Raw genomic sequence first — 26,234 nt, 5'->3', positions numbered from 1 at the left:
TTTTGCTCCAATCAAAATGATTACAGCAACACTAAAAATTAATTTTTAAATCCCCCCAAAAAAGTTTATTGGGGACTTAATTCAAATTTGGGCTCTACAGTCTGATTCTATAGGTGTCCTAGTATATTTTTGACCCCCCATTCAAAAATAGGTTAAAAACAGTTTAATAGTCGGGGATAGGTCAATGGAAGAAAAAAAGTTAATAGTCGGGGATAGGTCAATGGAAGAAAAAAAGTTAATAGTCGGGGATAGGTCAATGGAAGAAAAAAAGTTAATAGTCGGGGATAGGTCAATGGAAGAAAAAAATTAATAGTCGGGGATAGGTCAATGGAAGAAAAAAAGTTAATAGTCGGGGATAGGTCAATGGAAGAAAAAAGTTAAAAGTCGGGGATTGTCAGGAATAGGTCAATGGAAGAAAAAAAGTTAATAGTCGGGGATAGGTCAATGGAAGAAAAATGATTAATATTCGGGGATAGGTCAATGGAAGAAAAAAAGTTAATAGTCAGGGATAGGTCAATGGAAGAATAGGGTTAATATTCAGAAGTGAGATAACGTAGAATATAATATTTAGGTGCAAAACGTACAAAAAATAGCCTAAAACTTAGCTAAAACCATATTTTTGAAAAGATATTTTTCAAGATCTCAGGATGAAGGGCTAGACCTTACCCTTTGAATATCCTAAAACTCAGGGATCTAAAGGGATAAGACAAAGAACAATAATGTACATCCCTGATGTGATGTTCAACAAAATTACCATTTACAATTATCATTTGAAAAGTTTGGACACTTCTTTCGTTTGGAACCAACCAATTACAATTAAATAAAAGTACCAAAATCAATCTGCATCATGCAATTTGACTTGGACTTCTTTACCTTTATTTTTTGTTTTGGAGGCATTTTTTGCGTGAAAAGCACAAACTAATCGGTTGAAGAATTAGCAAGATATTAAGGAACTAATAAACATATGAAAGAAAAGACAGACGGACATCATTTGTGTAATAGATATTTGCCAAAAATAATTATAACTATCCTAGTATACTATATTGTAAACTTTTTATTTCAATTTTGCTTAGAATGGATTTGTAATATTTTTCTCATTCTAACAGTATATATAATGCCTATTTCTTATGCCTGGGTAATAATAAAATTAAGTTCAAAGTTTTTATTCTTGTGGGTTTAAAAAAATCGATTTTTTCAATAATTATCTGACAGAATTGAAAAAGTAAGGTGTCAAATTAAAGATCTTACTGTTTTTGTTCATGATGGCCATTTTCTTTCTTTTTTTTTGTTGCATTTTAGTACCTTAAAATCGACTTAATTTTAAAAAAAACAACTTATATTACTTAAAAAATAAGAGGTCTACAAAAAAAAAAACGATTGCATATCTGAATTCTATGGAAAAATTTACATCTACTACTTACTATAAGCACCGGCTAGCTATAAAAAAAAGTTAAGACGCCTTCTTTCAAAATTTTTTTTTTTTAACAATACCTTTCAAACTTCAACAGTTTACTTAGTTCACACCCAAATAAATATATATAATTATTAGTTGTTAATACTGCGCCAATACAAGACATTATTTTTCTTGCTGGTTGTTTTCGTGTGGTACCGAGCAGGGACATAAAGGGATAAGACAAATTACCTATCCTGTTAGTGGTTGAAACGTTTGGGCACTAAACTTATTGCACCAACCAATTAAAGTCCCAAAAAATTTTAAGCCAATAATAACAAAAATATTATAAAACTTTGAAGACTTGTGTAATAAACAGGTAATGCCCCTCCCTCCCTGGGTACCGAAATCTTCTGGTTGGTGTAACACACCTTAAATTTCTAAAACGCAAATACCTAAATTTTGCAGGGAGTGAGGGAGGGGACAATGGGCAATTAGTTCAATTTAAGAGTTTTCACTGAAAAGCAATGAAAGCCAGATTTATCAAAAAAATTTGACCAAAATTATACAGAGATCATGGTAATATAATTGAGAACAAATTTAGTTCTAAGAAAAAAATCATTTACTTGAAAATTTCACAATGCAGTAAACATTATGTAATTAATCACTAGAAAAATCACCCTTAGAATTTCGTCAACCCTTCTCATATATTTTTAACTGCTACCTAAATTCAAGGGGTTCTTAGATCGTTTAATACATAAATATCACAGTAGAGTTTCTATACATGAAATGACATTTTCTTGGGAAAAATATTTGTTAAAACCAGTCATCTTAGGAAAAATTTTTCTGTCTGCTTTATTCAAAACTAACTCAGCTAGTTAATGGGGCATTGGTGCGCTAGTACCCAAAGTCAGTCAGAAACTGCTGAATTCTTGCACATTCCTTTTAAGCCAGTACCCAAAGTCTGAGACTCTTAAAAATTGAATATTCGATCCATTGTCCCCTCCCTTACTCCCTGTAAATTTTGTATTGCCTCAGACAAAAGTTTACTTTGTACTCTTAAATTAGTTGTCTAAAAAAAACAGAATTAATTTTTGAAAAAGAAAAATATTTTTGAAGTTAATGTTTCATTTTTAGGTTATGTTAGTTCAATAAGGGGTTATATTTGAAAAACTAATATTTTACACATCAATTTATAAAACAATTTAATAAAAAAATTTTATTTGAACATAAAATACAACTAACATATTGATAGACAGACATATAGATATTTAGATATCTGCTTTTCCAGTATGACTTCGAAACCGATTAATTTCTGCTGGATTAAAACTGTTTCTAAGCCATAATCATGTGTCTTATCGTATTATATCCAGTTTCCGACGTCTATAAAAATGCAAAATCATAATATTAAAAGCAGTTTTGATTACAAGTGCATCTCAGAACTAACAAACTTGTTTTAATATTATTATTGTACATTTTTATATCTGCTGATTATCCGCGGATAGCTGTCTATAACATAAAGCGATAAATAGCTATCAATTATTAGGTTTACATTGAATAGTTTGAAGGAGAATAATGAAATATGTTAGAACCGCACCAAGGGTAGCAGTCAAGGTTTCTCGGTCAACACTGAAAAATGAAAACATGAAAAAATGGTGTAACATCCAGGTAATAATATATCCATTACTAAAAAGAACAAGTATAAATATTTGCATGGTACAGCAATAACAAGCAGTTGTTGTTTTTAAAACTCATTCTATTCTATTATTCGTGGAAAATAGTCTGTAATACTTGATTTTTCAGCAAAGCTGAGAACCGGTTTAATCCAGCGGATATTAATCGGTTTTAAAGCCATACTGGAAAATGATTTATTGATTGATTAAAATATATTTTTTAAATACCTGAAAAACCTTAGAGCTGTAAACGGTTGTAAGTTCTCTAATTCCTTAAAGATAATAATAGTAATTATCAAGTTACAAGTTACGAAACATAAATTAATGATAAAAACAAGGATGACAACATACATAAGTAGCAAATCACAAGAAAATCCAAAGATAATATTCTGTGAATGATTTAATGAGAAGATGTTATTGGGAAACAAAACCCATTCACAAGTACTTTTATAGATAGATAGTTATATGTATATTTTAACATAAAAATAAAAATTTTTAATAAAAATGATATTATTACAAAATTTATACATGGTTTGGTACTTTCATAATCTGGGTTGGCCGTTGCAAAAGCTGAAAATAACTTATATTTATAGTTTATACCATGACTGACAGACAGACAGATAAAGTAAATTACATCTGGGTGCTCATTTTTATAGACAATATTCACAAAAAAATTCAGCAGTATATCTTGGATAGCAGACGAGAAAATCCCATTTCCCCCTTAGTCTTACGGATGGGCTTTGGAATTATGGAGTAGCTTTGCTACTAAATATCATAGCTACCTGAATAAGAATAAGAACATCAATTTTCTTGCAAAAATCTACATTGGTTACAGTATGCCTAAATGATATAAACGAGGATGTAAACATACATAAAAGCGAAGCTCAAAAATCAAACAGTAGGACAAACGAACATTGATACTTTTAGTGTTTCACCATTTTATAACCAGAATATCAATTTATAAGTCTAAACAAAAGTGTATGCATATTTGTTGAAGATTGTTTACATACATGATGCTGTTTAAAGACATACTTATATTTTTAAGATTTGATTGTAGAGATGCTTTGCTTATATCCTGGTACCTTGTTGACCTAGGAATCGAAATTTCATAAATTTGAATCAAAAATTGAAAAGAACAATTAAAGTGTGTTGGCTTTTTATAGGTTTCATCATTATTTGGCCACAACTTGGTCAAAAATGCTCACAAATCAAACCTTTTTCGACCGAAGATACTCAAATGGAGGGATGGGTCATTTTTCTCGGGTGAGTTATTTTTGGAGTGAGGTGATAACCCCCCTCCCCCCTTAAAAAAACCTCAAACCTTCCCAGGAACTATGAGAAGGTATATTTTAAAAGAGAACCATGTCGGTATAGCGGTTATAGCCTTTATCCTTTGGTACAGACCGAAGGAGATCCTGTTGTTTTAAAACAAGGATGACAACATCTATAAGAATAATATATGGAGGAAAAGGTAAAAATATAAAAATAGCCAAAAACCTGCAAAAATGCAGTCTGACCGTCATTGTTGTTTTCTCCAAACGACGGAAAATTAAATTTTGATATCTTTAACTGAAAAGATTTTGAAAATCGTATCATAAACACCAAAGATATTGGAAAAATGTGGAAAATTAAAAAATAGCCTAAAACCTGATAAAAAGCCGTCCAACCACCATTGATGTTTAATAGTTAATTGTGCTCCTTAATGATGGGAATGTTGTCGAAAAATTTCAGCATTCCATCTTTTATAGGAGCTGAGTAAATCCCATTTCCCCCATAGCGTTACGGACGGACTGACGGACAAACAAAGTGAATTATAGAGTAGCTTCGCTACTAATAAGAATGAAAATATTTCTTATGATTCTGAAAGACAAAAGTACATGCAAATATTTATATTATATAGTAACTGCACTATTTATACTACCTTAGGACAGCTAGAAGACTTTTAACATGAGTAGTACTTCTATCGAGAACCATTCCAACATATAAAATCTTTCCAACTAATTACAAATAAATCCAAAATGTGAAAAGGAAAAAACTTAAATTGACAAATATTTTGGCTTCTATTCAAGATGAAAGGCTGATTTTGTAGCATGACAAGGTGTCTCAAAGATCAGCCATGTGACGTCATAAAAATGAGGGAGATGAGAGGAGAAGTAAGAAAGAAAACCATAAGATGATGTATGATGCCTCATTTTTATGACGTCACATGTCTGATTTTTGAGAGACTTTGTCTGAATTTTTTGTGAAGATTCCACACATCATTGAGCTGAGCATTTATATTTTACTTGGTCCGTCGGTCTGTTAGTTATAATCTGACGGGCGGACGGTCACTTCTCAGGGGAATATTTATTTATCGCGTCGTATTATAAACAGCTTTCCGTGGTTATCGAAAAAATACGACCAGTTTTTTGTTAGCCCGTAGACGACGGGCTAACAAAACTGATATTAATTTTTAGGATTTTTATTTTATTATTCCTTGAAAATTGTCTGTTAAATACGATGCTATACATAATTTTTTTAGTATGACTGAAAAACGGTTCCAATACAGAGGATATTAATCGGATCCGAAGCCATACTAGAGATGTGTTTACTCTATTACTATTTGTGTTAAAATGCTGTTTTTATTTTTTTTTTAAGTTATGTACACTACATTATAAATAACCTATCAATACTGGTCTTGAATACATTAAATTTTTACAGAAAATATATCTTTGAACTATCAAAGAAAGATTGTCGAAATTATATTTGTAGGTTCATTTGACCAATAAGCATTAACTTTACAACTAATTTTGTATGTCCATCTGTTATTGTTGCTCAACTTCATCAAAACATGAGTGTCCATTAGTTCTTAGATCTTTTTTTCCTGTAACTGCAAAGAATATTCCGTTTTCAACACTATAATCATATAGAGATATGACAATGGACGATAAATTAATCTTTGTTAAATTCTGCCTATAATGCAGGGATCTAAAGGGATAAGACAATGGCCGATAAATTGATGTACAGTACGACCCCAATGATGATACTCAAAATTACCTCTTTTGTAGATTAGAATTAGTAATTGAAATGTTTGGATACTCAACTCAATGAACCAATAAATAAAAATTCCATAAAGTTTCTAAAGTTATTAAGCCAACAAAAAATAAAATGTTTTTAATAAACTTTGGGTACTAATATAATAAACAGCCCAATGTCCTATCCCTCCCTGCTATAAAGGAATATGAAAATTTTATGAGGAAATGACCTTATATTCCCCGTCCATGTCCACTCCCTCCCTGATCATAATATCTCCATAAGGCATAGGTTCAAACAGCATTGAGAAGCAGCCATTGGCAATAATTGCCACTCCGTACAAGATAACAGTTGCCACCAGGGTGTTGCCACAATACGTCACAAAAAGTAAAGAGCTGGGGGGAGATATGGCACCTATCGTGAACTTTTCTGCCATTCATTAGACGTTCAATTTTAATTTGTATATATAATAATTGATGTTAACTATTTGGCATCACTCAGGGATCAAATAGACGATAGATGATATTCCTCCCAATGATAGCAAACAAAATTATCCCTTCTGCAGATTGAAATAATTGGTTAAAAAGATTGGACAACCCTAACTTGGAAACAAAAAATACAAATTTCATAAAAGTACCCAAAGTTTTTAAGCAAAAGTGTAAACTACAGTACAATGCTTCTCCTCCCTGCATTTACTAAATCTTTCCGCAGATATTAAATAAAAATTATAAGATAGTCACGAGTGGCCGAAGGCCTTAGCTATCAAAACTTGTATTATTTTTTTGTTTTTATTTTAATATTCGTAAAATTGACTGTATTGCAATGCTATACACGATTTTTCAGTATAGCTGAGAACTGGTACTAATCCACTGGATATTAATCGGTTTCGAAGCCATGCAGGTATAGTTTTTCTGCAGGTGCGATATCAAATCCTGGATAGTTTATTAAGCTTGTTATAACACTCAATGATTTCAGATACTTCACATAAAATTTCATCTGTGTTTCTTGCAGATTTTTGCACATTCGTTGATTTTTTGCAAAGATACGCTGATACCGAGCCTGCATAGTAGATATATTTTTAGCAACTCTATAATTTGGAATGTCCATCCGTTTGTCCGTCTGTGATAAAAGTGATATTCTTAATTGCTATTCAAGATTGATTTTTTTTGAAAATTTTGGCAAAAATTCCGTATGCCATTCAATATGTAATTTACTTTGTTCGTTTGTTTGTCCATCTACAATTTTAGTTTTAAAGATACTTTTTTGACGGGAGGGGCTTTTTTCTATGGGCGATTTATCTTATAACCTTTACCTTAAAACCTTTACTGGACCCATGAGAAGCTACATTTTAAAAGTGAACTATATCGGTCAAGTGGTTAGCTACATCCTTTACTACACACACAAAAAAAAACACTTTATATAATAGAATATAATAACATAAATATATCATTCCTATGATGAGAAAAGGTAAAAAATCCACAAGACAAGCCATAAAAGTGCCAATACTTAAAAGGATGACAGCATATAACTTTCCAGTAAAACCTTACAATTAAAGATTATATTTAAAAAGATATAGATTTCTAGTATTAATGACTCTTGAGATTTATACATATATCAGTCAAACAAGATAAGTTTCTAATCAAAGTGTTCTTAAATGCATTTGATTTGACAACCTGTGTCTAACTTTGAATACTATTTAGTTGCGCCTTTTTATGGCCCATGTTTTCCCATGCTTATAACCTATCCTTATATTTTTGTCACTTGACCGATATGGTTTTCCATTACAGTGAAGTTTCTTATGCGTCTAAATAGGTTCATAACTATTTTTGGGTAGGAAACTTCAACCCTCCTAAAATTATTTACCTTTTCTTTTAATAGCTAAAATCAAAATTTAAAGGTCAACTTCCCCCCCCCCCCTTCCTTGAAAAAAAACCAATTGTTATCTTTAATCTTTATACATAACCCTGTAGAATACACGTAAAAGCTAAAACAAAACAGTCAAGAGAGTAAAAAGTCACAAACAGTCCAAAATAATCTGGCACATATAGCTGATCACTAGGTTATCATAAGGATATGGTACCTCACAAAAGACTATTTGGCCTCCCTTTTTCCCGAAGTAAAATAAAGGGTACACAGAAAACCTACTAAAGGGTCAAACGTACAATTGGGACAGACGTACTAAAGGATAAAGGTACTAAGGGGACATATTTTAGGAAAACGTACTAGGATTTATAAAAGATTAGTCAAAATTTAAAAATTTTAAAAATCTTTCAAAATTTGAAAGTGGGGAGTAAATTGGGTAAAGGGGGTATCGTTATTTTAGCCCTCTGCAAGTTTCACTTTATAAGAGAACATGGAATTCTGGTATAACATCCAGAAAATAATAAATCCATTTCAACAAAATACTTTGATGAAAAGATAGAGGACAACTAATTTTTCTTCTGGGTACCATATCCCTTGGTAACTGTTTAACCAAATCTGTATAAAGATTTCTTGTTTTGGTGAAATTGAATGATTTGATGGCAAATGTGATTATAGACATGGCAGCAAATACTATTGTCACGAGTGGGTTGATTTTAGTTTTCATATTCAGTTCTGCTGGGTTCAGTATTGGTCCTGTTAAACAAATAATATCCATATTATAACCAAAGATAGAGGAACAGAAAGAACGATATATAATAAAAAAATATAAAATTATTTTTTAGTTTCAACAAAATTGCAATAAATTTGTTGAAAAACTGTTTAATGCAGTGTGTACTGTTAAAAGGGCACACTTACATTTTTAGAACTTGATTCTAGAGATGCTTTGCTTATACTATTGTACTTTGTTGTTCTAGGAATCAGTAAAATAGATTGATAGGATATTTATATCACATAAAATTAGTTGTCAAAAAAGTAAAAAATGGACATGATTGACAAGTAAACATTCTAGTAACGATTGAAAATTTGCTAATATTTCTAATTCGTACTTAACTGTTATTGAAATCATCATGCAAAGTTTATGATAGGACAATCCTAACATGTCTAAATTAACGTAAAGAGATAAACGTTACGGACAGACCCAAATTATAGAAAAGCTTCGCTTTTAAAAATCACAAAACCCTCATTAAATTTATGTAGTGAAGATAGTCTAACCAAAAGATCTATCCGAAGTAATTAACAACTACATCTTTAGATTTAAGTACATTAAGTAGATAAATTTCTTCCTTGTTTATTTGTTCTTCTTACTAAGCTTACAGATTTGTCCTCCAGTGGTTTATTTACACCTAAACTGTGTTATTGCTACGCTACGCCTGTTTATATAAAAATGCTTAAAACTGTCCTTGTTATCATATATATATTAAGGATATAATTTTCCTAGATTTAAGAGCAACATAAACACTGCATATGTAAAATTAACTGGTCTTATAAATAGTTTAAATTTGCTATACAGGTTCAGTAATCTGGAAACTTTGGTTGGTCTTTTGGGTAACTCTGTAACAAATTGGACATATTAGATTTAATTTTCTTGTTTCAAGAATAAATCTATAAATCTAGATGTATAACCGGACAACTACCTGGATCCCCCCGTTTTGGGACATTTTTCGTCAGCTACCAAATTACTTTTTGCTGTTTTGTAGCGACTTGGTGGTGTTAATATTCCCAACGCTATTGGTTGATTTTCAAGGACCCAATTGAAAGTCAAACAGGGTCCGTACAGTCATTTAACCCCTTCCCCATCTATGGTTTTATTCTAATATTTGATTCACTTGATTTCAAATGTAGGGATTATTTCGCCTGATGCTTTCAATTACAAATTCAACAAGTTGCAATTTTTAACAAAAACAAAAAAAGGATGATAACAGCCATAAGTAGCGAAGTATAAAAAAACTTATGGATGAGCAATCGGACAAATGTTTCTGGGTCACAAAATAGATTAAAAGAGAAAAAAAAATTGAAAAGACAGACCAAATAAGTTGTTTAATGGATGCTTTTTGGAAAAGGTTATCTTTAAACAAAAAAAATCAGCAGTCTATCTTAATTAGCAGCCAAGAAAGTCACATTTCCTCCATAGCGTTACTGAGGGACAGACAGACAAAGTGAATAATAGAGTAGCGTCGCAAATTTAAATATCTAAAAGAGAAAAAAAGAAAGTTGTTATTTATGTGAAAGGGGAAAACACAGATGTTTGTTACTGACAAACAGATAGATCAAGGAGAGAGAGGGGACAATGGACTATTTATTATTAATGTCCCAAAAGTTTTATGATAACTTTTTCTTTTTCGTTGACTAAACAACTTTTGGGACTTTAGGGAATTTTAATTGGTTGTTTTATTAAGCTGAGTGTTCTAACGTTTCAACCACTCGTCGTACGCTACAGAAGGGATAACTTTGTGCATCAGCTTTGGGGATATACATTGTACATTAATTTATCTGCCTTTGTCTTATCCCTTTATATCCATGCAGATAGACACTATGTCCATTTTCCTAATATTTGTAACTCTTCCATGATAGATAGACAAAGTTATTTGAAATACTGAATAACTATTTTGTTATATTTTTGTATTTTATTGTATATGTTCGATGTTGTTATACAAAAGTATTGCCAAACGAGCTTACACTTCTTAAAAGTATGTTTGTATATGATTTTCAATACGAATATTGTCAATTGTTTTAAAGATGTTAACTTTTTGAAACATTATTTTATTGTTCACTGTAATATGTCAAAAATAAATTATTATAACTTTGACAAAAAAAAGTATTTGACGAATTTTTAACGATTTCCAAATATCGTTATGTAAAAAAAATTTTAAAACGCTCTGCGGTTTTAAAATATGTTACTACACTTACATAAAGGTAAATAGTATCTTTTTCTCTGTTTGATTTGTTTTTATTGTATGTGTAATTATGTATGTAAAGTAAACCTGTGGCGTGCTCAGCGGTTTACCAAGGGGTGTAAATCCATTAGGGGTAAAAAAAAGGGCTAGGCAGGCGAATCAATTATCAACAGGATTATTGATTTTTTATGGACAAGCTTGTTACATATCTGTCTCGGCAGTTGGCCGAATAGATCTTAAGCTGCCTGCTAAACAGCGACGGAAGACAAAGCACCATAGCTCCCCAATGAAGTGATAGGACAGAGTTTATGAATACTATTTTATTGATAGTATGAAAACATACAGCTTAAAATAAAAGAACAAAATTAGCATAATCAAATATATAATGTAATACTAGTGATTAAAATTCTTTTTAAAGGATTTGTTTTCAAGTGAAATATAAGAGGTTTTGTGATCTCCTTGTTCTTTTGACTTTGGCAATTTAAGATTAAATTAAGCTCAAATGATGAAAAACGTTACTGAAATTGAATTGATTTGGCATGGATGGAGAGATCCCAATAACAGTTTACTATTAACGATATAACATATTATATAAATAATATTGGTCTTTGATAAAATAAATGATTGAAAAGAATACATGGACTTTTACTTCAAATAAAAGCTTAAACATTCTATAATTAGGTCCCATATACTTACGCATGAACAAAAGTTGTACCTGGTCTCGCATCCGTGCAAGCAGGGTAGCATAGAGGTGAATTTAAACACAAATGCATGATTCTTTTACAGAAGACAATATACACATCGCACATCTTTCATTTTCTGACCCAAATAAAAGAAAGCTCTCGGAGCGCGCGTTATTAAAAACAATGCCGCAACAAAACATCCCACAAATAGGAAGGATGGTCATCATCAAAACCAATAATAAGGAAATTAATTTATCACTAGGAGTGAACAACAAGAAAAACACAAAGCAGAATTACTGCCGGTACAATATCCTAAATACATAAGAAAGGCATGGCTTCATACCTAGCCTATGCCTTTGAATAAAATGGATTTTACCCCGCAAACAAATGTCCTCTCCCCCTTCTCTAGCGATTTGTGGTGACGGTTCTGAGAAGCCGCAATGTATAAAGAAAAATGAGATAAACTATAGATTACTTTATTGGCTACATATGAATGTTATCATTCTTGTTTTTATTTGGACTTATTAAAACTATAATTCATGTCACAACCCCCAAATCCCGCCTCACTAAAGCAACTAAGTCTAACAATGTTATGGCATTGGCCAAGGCAGGATTCTCCTTCGATTCTAGAGAATCCTATGTAATTGGATGAGTTAACAGCCAAGGATTATAGGTTAAGGAACATCCATCAGACAACTAACCCTTTGATTGCACAATCTTTGTCTGGATGTCCAAACTGTGCATGGTAATGAGTTGCGCCTGTTTATTGGCATGGGTATTCCCCCTACTCTCAATATAGTGTTAAGTGCTAGACATAGCAACAGTAGGCACCATTTTTAACGTTTCTAGTATGACACATTGTGGACAAGACTCAAAACCGACATCTTTCCGACTATCATTATTGCTAATGCCGCTCAGACAATCAAAAAAGGGATTTATAGATCATTAATCAGGGAAATTTTCAAATGGAGTCATAATTCTTAAAATTTTGAATTGGTGTGAAAGGTTAAATCTGTATACCTTTTCACTAGTGTACTAACAAAAGCTTAGTTATTAAAAAAAAGAAAATTTCAAAATATTTATTATCAAATTATTATAAATATTAAAAAAAAACTATTTTTAAACATCGATATAGCTGCACCTTTTTCCTGCTTTTCCATTGACCTGTAAAAATATAAATATTATTTAACAAAAATTAATTAAGGGGGGGAAGTTTTGACACATTTGCGTAAACCTGGCACCTAGGCTTTATCTTTGGACTGAGAGGATAGGTTATTAGTGATAAAATCATTCTTATATGATGAATTTCACAAAGTTTTAAGATTTTTTTGATAGGCCTCCAGGTTCCGGAGCTCCAGGCCTCCAGGTGGTCTCTGTACAGGTAAAAATGAAAAAAAAAATTTTTTTTTTAAAGTTACAGGTCAACTTATAAAACAAAATATGCATCTTTTTTAATATTATTCACATATTAGAAGAAAAAAGATGCATATTTTGTTTTATAAGTTGATTTGTAACATTAAAAAAAATTTATTTTTTTTATTTTTACCGGTATTATGCCCAGTTCACAAACAACTTTTAGAGGTATACCGATCTATTCTGTAGGTCAACCTAAACAAGTACAACTAACAAATGCCTTTATAAAATCGGTCAACCTAAAGCTTCTTTAGGTCAACCTAAAATTTCCAGAGGTCGACCTATGTCTTTTGTGAACTAGGCTTTAATCTTATGCTTTTTCATTTTAATATTATTAGAAAATTTTCATAATACGATACAGGATTTTTCAGTATGGCAGAGAACCGGTTCTAATACAGAGGATTTTAATCAGTTTAGACGTCATACTGGAAAATAGTTACCTTGTGTAAAATGGCCGTCAATGATTTGCCGGGTCCACATTCGTAGGTGTACGGATAAATGTCGTCGTTTCCCAAATTATACAGAGAACTAAAAGTATAAAAATATATTTTAACCTGATACAGATATGGCTCTATTAAAAAAATATTGTATAGTCCCTTTCGTAACAATTCTCTTAAGGGGCGTTGTCACGAAAAGGATTATACCCAAAAAATTCATGCTTTAAATAATAAAGTATGTTTAATATGGTCGTACTTTACATCGTTGTAAATATATCCTCATAAAATTGTGCCATATTATCGCACCGTATTATAGACAGCTTTCTGGGGAAATTAAAATAAAACGTTTAAGATTAAAACCAGTTTTGATAGACCTAAGGGACCGCAGACACGAGCTAAATAAAACTAATATTAATTTCAAAATTTTTAATTTCATAAAAGTAGAAAAATTGTCTGTAATACGACGCTATACATGATTTTTAAGTATGACTGAGAACCGGTTCTAATCCACCGGATACTAATCAGTTTCTAAGCCGAACTAGAAAAAGTATTATTACCTCATAGAACTTTCCCATTTAACTGAGTGTGTTAATTGTCTTGGCAGATATCTTATGATCTAAAACAAATTTTAATTCGTTTCAAATAAATCATTTTCTATCAGTTATTTATTAAAACAAAATTAAACATAAATGAATATTTACATCTCATAGCGTTATTGAATGACTGACGGACTGTCTGACAGACAGACACAGTAATTAAAAGTAGCTTCACTACTAATACAGAAATGTTTAATATAGATAGATGAGACAATGGGCTGTTTAATACACTAGTCCCCAAAGTTTTATAATAACGTTTGATTCGTTGGCTTAACAACTTTGGGGACTTTAGTAAATTTTGATTGGTTAATTAAGTTGAGGGTTCGAACAATTCAACACTAATTTTAATCTACAGAAGGGTTAATTTTGTGCATTATCATTAGGGATGTACATCAATTAATCGGCCATTGTCTTATCCCTTTAAATCCCTAAATGTTTAACCTGATCAGGTTTGGTATATATCTGATTCTTAACATTGCTGTACACGGGGATCCTGGGAGCCGACAGCCGCATCATCTTCAGAGCCTCGCGGAAGGGGTCAACCGCGGGCTCCATCAGCTTCGTGTGGAACGCGCCGCTGCAAAAATAATTTCACATTAGACTAAAGATTTAAAGATTTAATTATCTACCTATTCTTTCCTTGTACCTAGCTTCTGGTAACCTACCCTTGAGTAAAAAACAAACTAATAAAAAAAAACATCTTTTTATCAAAAAAAAAAAAGAGGAGGGGTTCTTTTAGGGAAACCGCCACAATGCCTTACCTGACAGGCAGTCTTTTTGTTCGTCTAATTTTGAAATCATTTTTATTTCTCTCCAAAAAGTCCAGGGCTTCAATATTTCCACCAACAACTTTGGCTCCGCAGTACAGATGATTAGCAATCTGTAATAACAAATATTATATAGGAGGTTATTCCATGGACGTCTAAAGGATGGGCACGCTTTTCCTCAACAGTTTAGCGGATTTAAAACCGACACGCAACTAGCGGCCAATGGATCCTATAAATAGACACATTTGCTGAAGCAAAACTGGTTTTACCTAAATTGTATCTGTTCCTTCTTCGCGATTATAGAATTTCAAAGATTTTAACAAAAAATGCGTGATGATTTGACTTTAAAATGGCCTTTGATGTAAAATATACATGCTGTATATTACCCTTAACACATGAAAGCAGTAGTTGTTTTAAAAACCTTTTTTTGTAGATTAATTATAACTTATAAAATTGTCGGCGGGATAACTTCTGACTTTATCTAATGCTTGTTTTTCTTCAAATTACCTTGAAATTTTAAACTTAGAAAGTAAAAACAGTAATAAAAAATAAACATATCATTTAACTAAAAATACTGGCACAATTGATTTACAACATATACTTTTTTTAAATTGAAGCTTTTCTACAATTGGGGTCGGTTAGTCTGTCCGTCCGTCAGTAACAGTTAGCTTTTTAGGTGGAACAATTACCTTTTTCATTAACTTGGACATGTTAGAATTTTCCTATCGATTTCAAACTTTGCAAGGTTATTCCTGTACTAATTAAATACGGTTTAGAAAGCGTATCAATTCTATAATCATTACCAGAATGTCCATACGCCCATTTTTAATATGTTGATTTTAACTTTTTTTAGCAACAAATTTTTATGTGTAAAAATGATCTAATTGATCTGATTTTTGGAATACTGATTCCTAGGACAACAAAGTTCAATGTTTAAAGCAAAGCATCTTTATAATCAAGTCCTAAAATGTAATTATGTCCTTTAACATTAACCTGTATTTAAACAGTTTTTTTAATTACAAACAATTAAACAAATTTACTTACACATTTGTTCCGACTTTTATAACTTTATATTCTGATTATTCACTTCTTAAACTGCACAATGATAATGTCAGTTTGTCCTATGGTTTCATAGCTTCGCTTTAAAGATGTTGTCATCCTTGTTTATATAGAAACAATTAGCATTGCCACTCGAATTTTGTATGTAAAAAAGACACGATAGTATTAAGTTATCAACCACATAAACAATAGATTGTTGAAGACATTAGGCCTTTAATTGATTATATCGATCAAAGGACTGTTATTAATAAGTATACCTAGTCAAATTAGTTAACAACTTAATAGTTCATTATACATTAAATAACAAGGATGATAATTTCCATAAAAGTGAATCTATGAAAGGGTAGGACAAAAAAACATTAACATTTGTAGAGTGTCATAACTGAATAAGCAAATATACATATATGTATATGTATAAGTCTAAAAAAATGTAAGTAAATTTGTTGCAAAATATAGGATACTGTTTAAGGACATTCCTACATTTTTGATATGCTTTGTTTATAACATTCTACCTTTTTGTAGTAGGAATATAAAAAATGTTTCAAATCAACTTTTTGTAAAAAGACAACGATTGTAGAATTGCTACGCTTTCTAAATCGTACCTTACTATTACTACAGAAATAACCAACCATGCCAAGTATAAAATCAATAGGACAATTATAAAATGCCTAAATTAACGATAAGATCTATCCTTTATGGACAGACAGACGAACACTAAATATAGAAAACCTTTACATGTAAAGGTTTTCTAATCTAACCTAAAGACTAACCTTTATTAGTTTGTTAACGTAAAATCCTCCATTATTAAAGATACTTGTTGTATGTATATGCTTCTATCCTTTATTCTTTATCTTGAAAGAGTCTTGTTTTTAAAAAAATATAATTATAGATCAACAAGGACCAAAATCTTTGACCTATTTAGATTATGATCACATTTTGAAAAAGGTTTTGCCATGTCTTAAATAAGATACAAAATTAAATAATAATCGTTTTCAATTGCTAAATAATCTTAAATACACAAGACAATAATTTGGTGTTTAATGAAGATATACTAGCTCAATATAAAAAAATAGCGATTGTGCCTATCGATTTCAAACTTTGCATGGTCATTCCTGTAGTAGTTTGGTACGATTGTAAAGCGTAGCAACTCTATATTCATTACCAGAATGTCCGTACGTTCATTTAAAACATGTTGATAACTTAACAACTTTTTTAACAACAAATTTTTTATGTGATCTAATTCTCCGTTTGATCTGATTTTTGGTATATAGATTCCTAGGACAACAAAGTACAGTATTATAAGCGATGCAACTCTATAATCAAGTCCTAAAAATGTAAGTATGTCCATAGACATTATCCTGTATCAAGCAGATTTTTTTAACAAATTTACTTACAATTTTGCTTCGACTCTTGTACTTTTATATTCTGATTATTGAGTTCTGACAAGTGTTTATGTCCGTTTGTCCTACCGTTTCATTGCTTCGTTTTTATGGATGTTGTCATCCTTGTTCATTATATCAATTATTTTATCCATATAAAATTCAAAATGGTTTAGAACAAAAATATTTACTTTTGTGTAATAAACGGCAAAGGATCTAAACAATTAGAATTAATAATTAAAAAGTACTTTTGATATGACTTTTTATATCACTCATAATGCATAAAATAACCATATTGTTATAAATCCTAAATATGCAGTGTTGAATTGTCTCTAGAAATATTGTTTTAAAACCTCAACAAATATGACAAACTTATATTAATAAGCCATGAACATTAAGATTAAATGCTATTTTAAAGTCAAATCATCGCACATTTTTGGTTAAAATCTTTGAAATTATATAATCCTGAAGAAGGAACAGATACAATTTAGGTAAAACCAGTTTTGATTCAGCAAATATGTCTATTTATAGGATCCATTGACCGCTTGTTGCGTGTTGGATTTAAAACCGCTAAACTGTTGAGGAAAAGTGTGTGGGGGGGAGTAACGGGTTGATAAACCCCCCCCCCCTGAAAAATTTGTGGGAAATTGTCCGTAATACGATGCTATACATGATTTTTCAGTATTGCTGAAAACCGGTTCTTATTCAGCAGATATCAATCGGTATGGAAGCCATATTGGAATTTGGAAATATGTTTAACCCAGAGGGATCTCAAGCGAAAGACAATGGCGGAAAAATTGATGTACATCCCAAATGATGATACACAAAATTACTCCTTCTGTAGATAATATTAAAATTAGTGGTTGACACGTATGAACACTTAATTTAATGAATCAACCATTCAGAATTAACTAAAGTGCCCAAAGTTGTTAAGCCAACGAATAAGAAAACTTTAAAAACTTTGGGGACTATGTATCACCTCACAAACAGGATTCTGAACATCATGTTCACGTCTACACCACTCCTCTGCAACCTGCAAACAATGAATATATAATACAGTGGATATTGTGACAGTGGAATTTTTGTCGCAAATTTAGGTTGCTAGTATAGTCTTAAGATATAGATCAATACATTCCTCCATGGTCAGGGGATGGGATGGGGTAAAAGTCATAAAATGGTTGGGTATAATTATATTAGCCAGCTGGAAAAAACACTTTATCGGGGTAAATGAGAATCTCATAGAAGTTACAATATCCATGTATTTAAATCTTTTCCAGTGGCAATAAAAAATACCTTTTTATTTATATTTTTTTTAATATCAGTGGATGTTTAATTTTAAACAGGGGTAAAAACACTTATTATTAGTAGTGAAACTATAATTCATTATGTATGACCGTTGAAACGATTAAAATAAACGGAATACTTTACCAACATAGAAATAAAATAAAATAAAAGGTATACTTTATCAACATAGAAATAAAATAAAATAAAAGGTATACTTTATCAACATAGAAATAAAATAAAAGGAATGCTTTATCAACATAGAAATAAAATAAAAAGAATACTTTATGAACATAGAAATTTTGTAATTTATAAGTGAAAATGAAACCTGTAGACCAAAATGAAGTTTATTATCCGCTCCTATGAAAACAGACATCATCCCAGATCTAAAAAAAAGTAAAAAATTTATTTATACTCAGGGGATGCAAAATTAATCTTGATCCCAAAGATTCTACTTATACGTATCAATCCTAACAACGTAGTGTAGGCCTTTATAGTAGGTCCCAGGTCACTAACACTATCGTAGACAATCAATCTATGATTGAATGACTTTCGTATGGAAGTACTTACTGTGCGCCTCTTTTGGGCCACGGCATTAATAATATTTAGTTGGCACGGAATCGCGGCCCCTCGGGTCTAATAAAACTTAAAATTTTTTTATTTTACTATGCCCGGAAAGCTGTCCATATAAAATTAGAATAAATGTTACCTAACAATCTCAGATGCCATTTTCATTGCTTCACCTCGAATTTTCACCAGACCAATACCCTAAATATTTTTTATCATATGTCTAGGTTACTTGCAGCTACGCCCCTAGAGGCTTCTAGGGACACCTGGTGTGAGGGGGTAAGTCGACCCATCTCTCCCCCGTTTTCAATTTTAGTTTCACAAAGAAAAGTAAAGAAGGTCTATTTGAAAGTGGGTAACATTACTAGGGGTGACTTTTCTTCGGAGGTTTGTGGTACCTTAACCGAAATTAGTTATAAAACAATCCCAGGACATCGGACTTCGGAGAATCTACATTGTAAAGAAGAACCATGTCGGTTCAGCGGTTAGCATGATCCTTCGGTACAGATAGACATACTGTTACTTTTACATAAGGATATGATATATACAGAAAACAAAATAATTTGAGTATTTTAGAATTAAGTAAAGAATTATATTTATAAACAGTATTAGTTACTATTATATAAACCACTGATATTTAATTCTAATCAGCGGCTAAGCCCCTAAAATTTAGAGGGAGAAGGGTAGTAAAATAGCTCCAAACCATCCGAAGACTTATATTCATAACTAAATTAGCCTAGAATCATTCCAGGACCTATGAGAATGGAGAACTTAAACGGTTCGATGGTTAATGAGATCTTAATAGACAAACATAAAAACTATACTACTTTATAGGATTAAATATCTATTATTAAATGTTGAAATTATTTTTACCTCCGAAAATGAAATAGCACCAGAAAAAATGAGGGCGGTTATTTCACCAACTGAAAATCCAGCAACAGCCGTACAGTTCTCAACAGCTGACGGCTAAAAATCAAACATTGAAAACTAGAAGTCATTTGTTAGATAAAAAACTTTGGGGTTCTAGTTTGATTTATGATTGGTCTGACCAAAGCAACTAACCCAACAATAGTTCTAATTTTCATAAGGGTAATTTTGTTTCTCATAATTGAAAAGTTGATTAACTTGATTGACGTACGGGCTTACAAATGTCAAGATGCTGACGTCCGTAGACCCCAATGTTGTTGAGCCAACAAATAAGAAAACGTTATTATAAAACTTTGTGAACTAAAGTAAACAAGGATGACAACATCCTTAAAAGCGAAGCACTGAAACGGTAGGACAAACGGACATTAACACCTATATAGTGTCAGAACTGAATAATCAGAATATAAATGTATAAAAGTCGAAGCAAAATTGTAAGTAAATTTGTTGAAAAACTGCTTAATACAGGATAATGTATATGGACATACTTACATTTTTAGGACTTTATTATAGAGTTGCTTCGCTTATAACATTATACTTTGTTATCCCAGGAATCAACATACCAAAAATCAGATCAATCGGATGATTAGATTACATAAAAATTTGTTGTTAAAAAAGTAAAAAAATCAACATGTTTAAAATGGACGTACGGACATTCTTGTAATGATTATAGAGTTGCTACGCTTAATAAATTGTATCTAACTACTAAAGGAATCACCATGCAAAGTTTGAAATCGATAGGACAATTCTAACATGCCTAAATTAACGGGAAAAGGCTATCCGTTTGTGACGGACGTACGGACCGACCCTAATTATAGAAAAACTTCGCTATTAAAAATATACATAATCTCTCTCTGCCAAAGAACATACAAATCATATGACAAATAAGCACTAAATCTATTTTGATTTGGTGAAAGAAGTGAAAAATACATACATTGTTTAAACAAAGGCATAAAAATAAGTATTACATTATCGTGATGAAGCATTTCAACCGCTGCTAAACTAGTAACCACTGTTGCGGCTTGGCAAAATTCTGTAGAATCTAAATAGACAGGTAGCTGGGTAAATTTGAATAGTTATTTATCGCACCGTATAATAGACAGGCTTCCGCGTATAGTAACATGAAAACTAATTAGATTAATTTGAGTTTAGTTTGCTGGGAAGAGGCCAAAGATTCTTGCCTACTAAACTGGTATTGTCTTTAAGATTTTATTTTCATTATTCGGAGAAAATTGATATATGATTTTTCTGAACAACTCAGAACTGCTTCTAATCCAGCGGATAATAATCAGTTTCGAAGAAATACTGAGAAAAATAAGATGAAAATCGACCAAAATGCAACAGAAATTTAAGGTGTGACGGACAAACATTATTTTAGAGGTCCTTGGGTGGGGGACGCGGAAATGACGAGAAGGTATTTTTTTAAACTACAATTTGTGAGAAGAAAAAAAATACATATATTTAATAATTTATGGATAAAAAAAATTAAATATTGTACCTAGCACAGATTGAGGTCCCTCTAAACATAACTTTAGCAGATCGTAATTCAATATATTACTGAAAAAAATAATGGCATCAACATTACAATTTTCGGGAATAGTCCCTTTCGTGGCAACGCCCCTTAAGGGGCGATTAGTCGTATTTTGAAAATGGCTTTTTATAGGTTATTTTAGGTTAGGCTAGGTTATATTGGGTTAGGTGATTGCCCCACAGGGTTAGGCAATTGGCCCCGCAGGAGCTAGAAATAGGAGAAAAGCTATTGTGAAAAATACGAAGGTGCGTTGCCACGAAAGGGACTATATAATACCCCAATTTTCTCGATAATTTTCCATTCTAACTTTTGCTTTTTACCTTTATACTTTTTAATATAAAATGTAAAACAAATGATTTAATCTACTTCATGAAAAACTAATAAACAGGGATAACAACATCCATAAAAGCGAAGTTCTAAAAAATCAGTTAGGACTAACGAACATTAACACCTTAAAATAATCATTTGTAAGTCTAAATAAAATTGTGAGTAATATTTTTGCGAAACTGCTTAACTACAGGATTCGGCATAATGACGTACTAACATTTTTAGGACTCGATTATAGAGATAATTCGCTTATATTACAATTGCACTTTGCTGTCCTAGGAATCAGTATTCCATAAATCAGATGAATGGGATACTTAAATTCTTTCACCAAAAAAATTGTGGTCCAAAAAGTGAAAAATTTACATGTTTTATAAGAACGTACGGACATTCTGGTAACGATTAACGAGTTGGTACGCTTTCCAAATCGTACCTAATTATTACCGATATCTTCATGTCCAGTTCTAACAATTCTAGGAAAATTCTAACATGTTTAAATTAACGATCAGGAGCTATTGGTTAAAGTAGGACGGACTGACCTTAATTATATAAAGCTTAGCTTTTAAAAATCTATGTATTTTTTCTTTACCTTGCATCATTATAAAGCTCTTTAACGGCAGGTACACCTAAAAAGGAAAAAAGTATTAACGACGAGACATTGGTACAATTTTTTAAATTCATATTTTGAAAGTCTTTGCCAACAGAACAATTAAATGAAATTTCCAGTATGGCTTAGAAACCGGATAATATCCGTTGGATTAGAGCAGGTTCTCTGCCATACCGAAAAACCATGTATAGCATCGTAATTCAGACAATTTTCCACGAATAATGAAATAAAAATCTTAAAATAAATACCAGTTTTGTTTGCCTTCGGCCTCTAGGTTCTAACAAAACTGGTTTTCATTTTATAATTTTTCACTTTAATATCCGCGGAAAGCTGTCTATAGTACTATTCCTTTAAGTCTTACCTAAAAGTTTCTTGCCCATGCCAACAAATTGCATACCCTGGCCGGGAAATAATATCACGGATTTATCGCTCAAATCTGATCAAACAAAAACTTAAATAATATTAAACAAGAATGACAACAACCACCAAAGCTAAGTTAGGAAACCAGGCGATTGAACAAACAAACATGAATATTTGTAGAGTATCAAAACATAATTAGCAGAATATTGATTTAAAGTTAGTATGTTTTTCAACCTATTAAAAAAATACACTATTCTAAGACATGAAGATATAAATATTTCGATTTTAGCAATCATTTTCAATTCATTTTGTCTCTTGTAGAAGTGAATCAAGCAATATTAAAAGTATAAACCAAATTTCACATAAACTTGCTGAATACAGGTATCTGTTCAAGGACATACTTATATTTTAGGAATTGATATACTTGATAAATCTAACCTAATTGCTACAGGAATCAACACTTTGAAATCGATAAAAAAAAATCGCACAGGCCCTAGTTATGGAAAAGCTTTACTTTAAAAAACAGGAATTAAATTAATCCACAACCCTTTCATCTCCCTGAATACAACAGACAGATATGATCTCAAAATTAATGAAAAAATGTTGATACAAAATAATTAAAAAGCATAACTCAATAGGTATTAAAATTAAAATACTCAATTTTAGTGGCAAAGCTACTTTAAGATTCACTTTGTCTTCGTCCGTCAGTTAGTCAGTCCGTAACGCTATAGGGAAAATATGATTCCCTCATCTGCTGTCCATGATATATGACAGGTTTTTTTGTGAAGATTTCTTTATTAGTAAGCATCCATGTAATTTACATTGTCCTTCAGTTTGTCAATCATCTTACAAAATATAAATATCGAATATTAATATACGAGAAAAAGGTTTAGTGATTTTTTCTGCAATAAATATTATTTATAGTGTTTCCTTGAACTGGTGGACCCTTTTTCTTTTCTGGATGTCTTGGCTTTCTTTTCTTTTCTCCTTCAAATATAAAAATCTATAATACAAAGTTGTACGATCTTTGTTTGTCCGTCGGAAGCTTAAAATCTCGGTAACCCTATAATCAATTAGGTTGCGCTTCACAGGGTATATACCTAAAAACTGGTCCTGTGGACAGGGGCGTCCAAGCTTTTTATTTTGGGGGGGGGGGTAAATTTTTTTAGTGGGGGGGGTAATTCGTTTTCGGGGGGGGGGGGGGGGGTAAAATGGCGCGCGAAGCGCGCCGCAAATTCCCCCCCCCCCCCAAAAAAAAAAAAAAAATTTTACCCCGGGGGTAAAATTTGTTGGCAGGGGTAAATTTAGTTTACCCCCCCCAAAATTTACCCCGGGGGTAAAATTTTTGGGGGGAGTAATTTAAATTTTATTAAATATCTATGCAGTATTAAAAATGAGCGCGAAGCGCGCAAAAATTTTTTTTATTAGAGATTTTTTATTTTGGGGGAGGGGGGGGGATTTACCCCCCCAAAATTGTTTGGGGGGGGTAAATACCCCCTCCTAAATGGTTGGGGGTGCCTACGGCACCCCCAGGGTAGGAGTAAATTTTAAATGGGGGGGTAATCGCCCCATTACCCCCCTCCTTGGACGTCTATGCCTGTGGGGTTTTGCCTGTGCCTTGTACATACTTCAACTTTAGATTAGAACCGCCTGACTCGCGTTCAACTACTGTTCACACGAAACCTTTCTCCACTTCGACTATCCAATCCCTCCTTGGATTATTCGCTACTTCCACCTCAGGGTGCCGGAGCCGTATAATTTTGATGCGGCTCCGGCTCCGGCTCCGCGGAGCCGTATTTGGAAATACGGCTCCCGGCTCCGGCTCCAGCTCCGGCTCCGGCTCCTACCTTAAAATTAATATATCAATTTTTTTTCATTGTTGAATTTGATAAAATAAAATAAATAATATAAAATATTTTGCTTTTATTTGATTAAAGCTATATAAAAGTAGAAGGATGTGTGTCTATTTGTTAAGTAACAATAGTTTTTCAGTTTATTACATGGAAATAGACCGTTGCCAAATTATAATATTACTTTAAAAAATCATTTTTAGCTAGTCCGGAGCCGGAGCCGTTTTTAACGAAAAATACGGCTCCGGATCCGGCTCCGGCTCCACCAAAAATGTTGCTGCTCCCGGCTCCCGGCTCCCGGCTCCGGCTCCGGCTCCGGCTCCAGAACACTGGACTTTTCATAAAGGCAAATATTTACTTTAAAAAATTATTACAACATATCAAAAAAAATTTGTTGTTTGTTGTAATATTAAAATTGATTTTTATTTTATGAGAGTTTAAAGTTTAATCAAACCTGCATTTGAATCTTCAGATAAAGTTGAGTCCTTAAAAAATAATACAATAAATAAATATTTCCCACAAAGTATGCAATTATAAGCATTACCAAAAAAAATTGCATTTTTGCAAAACATGTTTTTTTTAAAGTTGGTAAGTAGCTATTTTATAAAATATTAATATAAAACCTGTAAAAGCGAAGAAATTTGCTCCTTTTCTAAATTTTCGTCATTAAAACCAGAGTTACTAAAAAAAAACAAGATTTTATGTTACAGACAAGATAAATTGAAGAAGTCCTTAAAAATTATCTTAAAATTTCCTTTTTTTTGCAAATTCCCTCAGTCGAACACAGACTCCCCATCCCCTTCACCACTCCTTATCTGGAAATAAATAGAAAATTCGGGGATTGAGATTATTTATCGCAGTATTAGCCTTCCTAATTTTTCCAAATTAGCAAACAATAATTCCGAATTAATAATGATAAAAAAAAAAATTTTTTGTGAAGTTTATTGTAGGTGTGTGAAAAGGCCCTTTTTTGATATTTTCAACTAAAAGCTATATAAAATGTTCTGTAGAGTAGCTTCGCTACTAAAATATTATACCTTGATAAAAATTTGGCGCCTTTAATATATTTTGATATATTAGTTCTTTGAGGTAGAAGTCTGACAGATAACATTTTAAATTTCTTTTAAAATCTTCTGAAAAATGTTTTTCTAGTTGTATTTTCTATAATATTATTTTATCAAATGTAATAGTTATTTATCGTATCGTATTAAAGACAGCTTTCCACGAATATAGAAAGATTATACAAGTAAAACCTGTTTTATTAATCCCGAGGGGACAAAGACCCAAGCTGACACAACTAATATCAATTTTATGATTATTCGTGGGAAGTTGTCTACAATAAAATACGAAATATGATTTTTCAGTATGGTTTGGGACCGGTTCTAATCCAGCGGATATTAATCGGTTTCATAGCCATACTGGATCAGGAAGATGCATTAATATCATTGTCAGGGGCGTCCAAGCTTTTTATTTTTTTTGTGGGGGGAGGGGTAAAAAAATTTTAGGGGGGGGGGGGGTAAAATTTGCTTGGGGGGGGTAATTACCCCCCCTGAAATCTGTTGGC

The 26,234-nt window shown here is 31.9% G+C and overlaps 2 protein-coding genes across 2 annotated transcripts; both read right to left on the bottom strand.

Moving 5' to 3' along the window:
* Positions 1-2,677: 2,677 nt before the first annotated feature.
* Positions 2,678-5,056, bottom strand: Orco (odorant receptor co-receptor). Its single transcript, XM_080180232.1, has 4 exons — positions 4,985-5,056; positions 3,846-3,903; positions 3,292-3,335; positions 2,678-3,019 (listed from the first exon to the last, which is right to left on the bottom strand). The coding sequence occupies exons 1-4, from the start codon at positions 5,035-5,037 to the stop codon at positions 2,926-2,928; spliced, it is 249 nt and encodes an 82-aa protein (XP_080036358.1). The 5' UTR covers positions 5,038-5,056; the 3' UTR covers positions 2,678-2,925.
* A 7,587-nt stretch (positions 5,057-12,643) lies between these two features.
* On the bottom strand, positions 12,644-26,139 carry beg (malonyl-CoA-acyl carrier protein transacylase beg). The gene is made up of 17 exons (XM_080180230.1): positions 25,708-26,139; positions 25,294-25,351; positions 25,125-25,155; positions 23,753-23,807; positions 22,822-22,898; positions 22,443-22,479; positions 21,497-21,555; positions 20,967-21,040; positions 19,948-20,040; positions 19,217-19,275; positions 18,836-18,893; positions 18,206-18,259; positions 14,783-14,901; positions 14,463-14,598; positions 13,983-14,041; positions 13,429-13,516; positions 12,644-12,739 (listed from the first exon to the last, which is right to left on the bottom strand). The coding sequence occupies exons 1-17, from the start codon at positions 25,779-25,781 to the stop codon at positions 12,695-12,697; spliced, it is 1,176 nt and encodes a 391-aa protein (XP_080036356.1). The 5' UTR covers positions 25,782-26,139; the 3' UTR covers positions 12,644-12,694.
* Between the last annotated feature and the right edge of the window lie 95 nt (positions 26,140-26,234).

The sequence above is a fragment of the Acartia tonsa genome, chromosome 12 (assembly GCF_053477335.1).
Source record: "Acartia tonsa isolate MP-2025a chromosome 12, ASM5347733v1, whole genome shotgun sequence".
Classification (NCBI taxonomy): domain Eukaryota; kingdom Metazoa; phylum Arthropoda; class Copepoda; order Calanoida; family Acartiidae; genus Acartia; species Acartia tonsa.
Note: the sequence above shows the minus strand (reverse complement) of the source record. Positions and strands in the feature narration are given on the sequence as shown.

What these genes read in the sequence shown, in the direction of transcription:
- beg (XM_080180230.1), bottom strand. Translation starts at nt 25,781, where the DNA reads ATGTTATCTGTCAGACTTCTACCTCAAAGAACTAATATATCAAAATAT. An exon ending in ATGGCATCTGAGATTGTTAG is followed by an intron (nt 18,894 to 19,216) that starts GTAACATTTATT and finishes ACTTTTTTTTAG; the next exon opens with ATCTGGGATGATGTCTGTTT. An exon ending in TTCAGAATCCTGTTTGTGAG is followed by an intron (nt 14,902 to 18,205) that starts GTGATACATAGT and finishes TTGTTATTACAG; the next exon opens with ATTGCTAATCATCTGTACTG.
- Orco (XM_080180232.1), bottom strand. Translation starts at nt 5,037, where the DNA reads ATGGTTCTCGATAGAAGTACTACTCATGTTAAAAGTCTTCTAGCTGTC. An exon ending in AGTCTTCTAGCTGTCCTAAG is followed by an intron (nt 3,904 to 4,984) that starts GTAGTATAAATA and finishes TATATCATTTAG; the next exon opens with GCATACTGTAACCAATGTAG. An exon ending in ACAGCTCTAAGGTTTTTCAG is followed by an intron (nt 3,020 to 3,291) that starts GTATTTAAAAAA and finishes TTCATTTTTCAG; the next exon opens with TGTTGACCGAGAAACCTTGA.